General features: G+C 41.0%; 1 protein-coding gene across 1 annotated transcript in view; it reads right to left on the reverse strand.

Annotated features, from left to right (window-relative positions):
• Ccnf (cyclin F) overlaps positions 1-4320 on the reverse strand; it is a 25147-nt gene that overhangs the window by 10879 nt on the left and 9948 nt on the right. The window contains exon 9 of the mRNA XM_004627855.2: positions 1263-1414. Coding sequence (XP_004627912.1) covers positions 1263-1414 — 152 coding nt within the window. The remainder of the gene's footprint in view (positions 1-1262; positions 1415-4320) is intronic.

Consider the following 4320-nt stretch of genomic DNA (forward strand, 5'->3'; position numbering starts at 1 on the left):
AGAGAGACAGACAGACAGACAGACAGACAGACAGACAGACACAGACAGACCGACCAGGACTCCAGGGAAGGGACAATCAATCATTTACTATTTATTTATTTATTTATTTATTTATTTATTTATTTATTTCAGCACCGGGGATTGAACTTAGGACCCTGCGCATGCCAGGCAGGCACTTATTCTACTGAGCTATCTCCCTGGCCCCATTTTTTTTAAAATAAATGTTTATAGCCAGGTGTGGTGGCGCAAACCTATAATCCCAGCACTCAGGAGGCTGAGGCAAGGGTTTGTTGCAAATTCAAGACCAACCTAGGCTACAACATGAGCTCAAGGGCAGCCTGAACTGTGTGCGTAGTGAGACCTGTCTTTAAAAAAAAAAAAAAAAAAAGTTTATTGCTCTGTTTACTGTAATTTTATTATGTGCCTGCCAGGCAGTGTTTCCTCAGAGCTAGATGCTGTGCACTATAAATCCAAAACATATTTGCAATCTTAAAAAAAAGTCATTCATGTTTTCCATTTTACCCTTTAACATGTTCTGTGATTTAGTGTAAAATAGTGTTTTCTACTAACCTTGGAACCCCCACAGCAAGATGCAGATCACACTAGGTGTCATGGCAGTGTTGTAGGGGACAGAGGACTCCCAGGCCCTGTCTAGACTGCTCAGCATTGAGTTTCACAAAACATACTAATGCTTGTAAAGATAACATGTAACAAAAAATGTTGCCGGGACTGGGGTTATAGGTCAGTGGTAAATTAACCTGTACAAGCCTGGGATATTTCTCACACCCCATTCCCACACATAAAAAAAGTTATGTTTCACCCTCAGAAACTGAGAGTCCCATCATTTTGGAAGGCTCAAATGATTTTTTTTTTTTTTTTTTTTCGAACCGGAGATTGAACTCAGGCCCTTGCGCTTGCCAGGGAAGCACTTATTCCACTGAGCCATCTCCCCAGCCCAGTCCCATCATTTTGGAAAGATTGCTTTAAGGGGTTCTCTGGCTTAAAAAAGCTAAGTAGAAGGATATTTATTCCTCAGAGTCCTAAGTGCTTAGTCATCACTGATTTTAGAAACACTACACATGCACACACAAAAGGGGCACTCCTACCAGATTGTTAGTGAATATAAATCACACTGCCCTCTTAGGTATTGTCCTGCCACCACTCTAGACCCTTGGGCTTTTTTGGAGTATTAGAGACTGAACACAGGGCTGGCCTCACACTTGCACCATGCTGAGCTATCTTCTGGTTCTTCAATGTCTCACCTCATTGTGTCATTGAGTCCCTTCTGCACAGCGAAGATCTGCTGCTTATTGACAGCTTGGGAGCCCTGGAACAACTGACAGACTACATCATTGCAGGCTTTTGCTTCTAGTCCAAGCTGGTTTCCATTTGCACAGGCTTTGGCTAAAGCCAGCTGAGGACAGAAAGAAAGGGCAACGTGAGCATGAGATTGTTTACTTCCGAAGGGAGAGGTTCTTCAGGTAGAAAACACCGATGTACCCACTTGCCTACTTAAGTTTCTCAACGTTCTGGAACAGTATGCCTAAAATCTTTAGTGTTACTCTCTTTTGAATAAGTGATATACCACATGGTGAAGGTCTTTTAAAGGGATGAAAGGCAGATGAGTTGCCTTCTCACCCTGGTGCAGGTTCTCAGGGAATTTAGGGCTCCTGTTCACATTGTGAAAAACTTAGTTTCTGTTCAACCCTAGAGTGAAAGTAAGACATTCCAAGGGAGGATGTACTAGTAAAAAGAGATGGGTAGGAGCCAGGTAGGGTGACACATGCCTGTAATTACAGCTCCTGGGAAGGCTGAGGCAGAAAGATCTTAAGTTTGAGGCCAGCTTGGGGGAACTAACTGACCCTGATTCAAAATAAGAACAGTAGGGATGTAGCTTAGGGGCAGAGCTCTTGCCTAATACATGCTATGCACTGGATATGAACCCCAGTGTCACAAAACAAAATCAGGAAGAACAACAAAGAAGAGCTGGCTGGGAGCTGGGATGATTTGGCTTTAAAGTCTGGACTCAAGCGGGGCATGGTGGTGCATGCCTGTAATCTCAGCACTTGGGAAGCTCAGGCAAGAGGAATATCACAAGTTCAAGCCAGCCTGAGCTACAATGTGAAATTCATGGTGGTTTTTTTTTTTTTTTTTTTTTTTTTGTGGAACCGGGGATTGAACTCAGGCCCTTGTGCTTGCCAGGGAAGCGCTTATTCCACTGAGCCATCTTCCCGGTCTACAATCTGAATTCAAGGTCAGCCAAAATTACATAGTGAAACCCTGTCTAAAAAACAGCAATAAGACTGGGCATGGTGGCGTATGCCTATAATTCCAGCTCTTGAAAGGCTGTAAACAGGTAGATGAGTCCGATTTAGTAGTGAGACCCTGAACACTCTGTAGACCCTTCCCTAAAAAAATAAAAAAAAAAAAAACAAAAAACAAACAACCCTACAGGGGCTGGGGAGATAGCTCAGTAGCATAAGCACCTGCCTGGCAAGTGCAAGGTCCTGAGTTTATTTCCTGGTACCGGAAAAAAAAAAAAAAAAAAAAAAAAAGCTAAAAAAATACTACAAAGACAACAATATGCAATATTTTAATTATTGTAACTGTCCTACTAACCTGTTTTGAAATTGTTTCATTGCTATTTCTTTCTCAATAAAATTAATATTAAAAAAAGAGACAATTAAAAAAAAAAACCCAGCAACAACAAAAAGGCCAGGCATGGTAGCACAAGTCTATAGTGCCAGCACTTGGGAGGCTGAGGCAAAAGGATCACTGTGAGTGGGAGGCCAGCTTGGACTATGTAGAGTTCAAAGCCAGCCTCAACTATAGAGAGATTTTCTTTTTTGTACCTCAAAAAAGAAATACATAAATAAAACTCACAAAACAAAACAAAAACAAGAAAACCCAAATGCAAACCAAACTGGACAAATCTGGACTTGTGTATGATGACAGGCAAACTGGAAACCTCTTTGCACCTCAGTTTCCTTTTCATAGAATGGTATGTGATCAGCTTTTGGATCAGCACTTGGCACTCACCCGCCAAGCACCCACTAAGAGAGTCAGTCACCACCAGCCACTTCTGTAATCTCCTTCTGGATTTTACTAAGCATTTGTGTGTATGTGTATGATATATGCATATATATTTTATATATATACACATATGCATGCTTTTGGGACCATTAGTATATACACTTTTCTTTGCCTACCTAACATCTACAGGCATATTAAACATTTATAATCATATACCACCTATTTTCCCACTAAGAATAGTTTTGTTGCTTATGTTGTAGAGTATCTAGTTCCTTACCTGGTGAATCCACAGAATGCCCAGGCATTCTATACCCACTGAAGTGCTTTCTGAAAGCCTTGTGCTGATTTTTATACTGTTCATAGGAGCACTCTATCTTACCTTCATCAGCAAAACAGTTATACCTAAAAATATCTAAATTATTAGCTATCCACTCGAAAACAAAGAAAATACATTTGCTAATGTAATCAGCCCCAAACCTCTCATTTAAAAGGCGGTTGTTTCATTTTTTTGTTTTTGTCTTTTTGAGACAGGGTTTTACTGTGCACATCAGGCTGGTTTTGAGCCCACTTTGTAGCCCAGGTTAACCTTGAACTGAATCAATCCTGTCTCCGTGTCCCAAATGTTGGGATAACAGGCATGTACCAGCATACTTGGCTTTTGAGACAACATCTTACTATGTATTTCAGGCTGGCTTTTAACTCACTATGTAGCTGGCCTCAAATTCGCAGTGATCCTTTTGCATTAGCCACCTGAGTGCTAGGGTTTCTAGATGTGCATGACCATGCCTGGCTTTTTCTGCTTTTCAATCAGTTGTATTTATTTCTTCTTCTTTGAGAATCTACCAAGGCCTTTATTCATGAGGATCTTAACTATTATTGATTAGTCTGAAGTTCTAGAAGTACACTTCTTGTAAATGTAGTATTCCTTGTAAGTCTTTCTTAAATGTAGTATTCCTTGTAAGTCTTTCTGGCCAGGAACACAGCATTCTGTGACACATCAGACTAAGGCATTTATTGATTTATGATTTCTTCCCTAATGTGAGTATAGATGACTTTTTTTTTTTTTTTTTTGGCCAGTTCAGCCCACCCTGGGGGCAGGGCTGGCGCAGCATGCGGTGCCAGGGATTGAACCGCGGTCCCAGCACTTATATAAGCTTGCCTAAGCAGGTGCTTTAGTCCACTGAGCTATCTCACCAGCCCCAACTTTTTTTTTTTTTTTTTGTAGAACCAGGGATTGAACTCAGGCCCTTGCACTTCCCAGGCAAATGCTTATTCTACTGAACTATC

This window comes from Octodon degus, unplaced genomic scaffold (genome assembly GCF_000260255.1).
Source record: "Octodon degus isolate 3935 unplaced genomic scaffold, OctDeg1.0 scaffold00021, whole genome shotgun sequence".
Classification (NCBI taxonomy): Eukaryota; Metazoa; Chordata; class Mammalia; order Rodentia; family Octodontidae; genus Octodon; species Octodon degus.